At 39.3% G+C, this 290-nt stretch overlaps 1 protein-coding gene across 1 annotated transcript in view; it reads left to right on the forward strand.

Annotated features, from left to right (window-relative positions):
* The window catches only part of LOC119592422 (MAM and LDL-receptor class A domain-containing protein 2-like), a gene marked incomplete in the record, with an annotated part of 30,439 nt that overhangs the window by 4,337 nt on the left and 25,812 nt on the right, over positions 1-290 (forward strand). The window contains 1 exon segment of the mRNA XM_037941244.1: positions 165-276. Within this exon segment, the coding sequence (XP_037797172.1) occupies positions 165-276 (112 nt within the window).

Below are 290 nucleotides of genomic sequence, written 5' to 3' on the forward strand. Positions count from 1 at the left end.
GAATTTCGAATTTAAAGTGAGATCCGGGATGGCTGTTTATTAGCATAGGAAGTAAGTTTTGTATTTTACAGGCGTTACCTTTTTGTTACTCTACTCTTATATGGCGATTATTATTAAGACTTCCTCGTTAATATTATAGAAAAAATCTTTAACTTCCATTGCAGTTCTTGTGTTCCGACGGGACGGGAATAAGCTATGATAAAGTGTGTGACTTCATTGCCGACTGTCCTGGGAAGAATGACGAAGATGTCTGCGGTGACTGCACTTTCGAGCTGGGTGAGTTCTGCTAT

Source organism: Penaeus monodon, chromosome 30 (assembly GCF_015228065.2).
Source record: "Penaeus monodon isolate SGIC_2016 chromosome 30, NSTDA_Pmon_1, whole genome shotgun sequence".
Lineage (NCBI taxonomy): Eukaryota > Metazoa > Arthropoda > Malacostraca > Decapoda > Penaeidae > Penaeus > Penaeus monodon.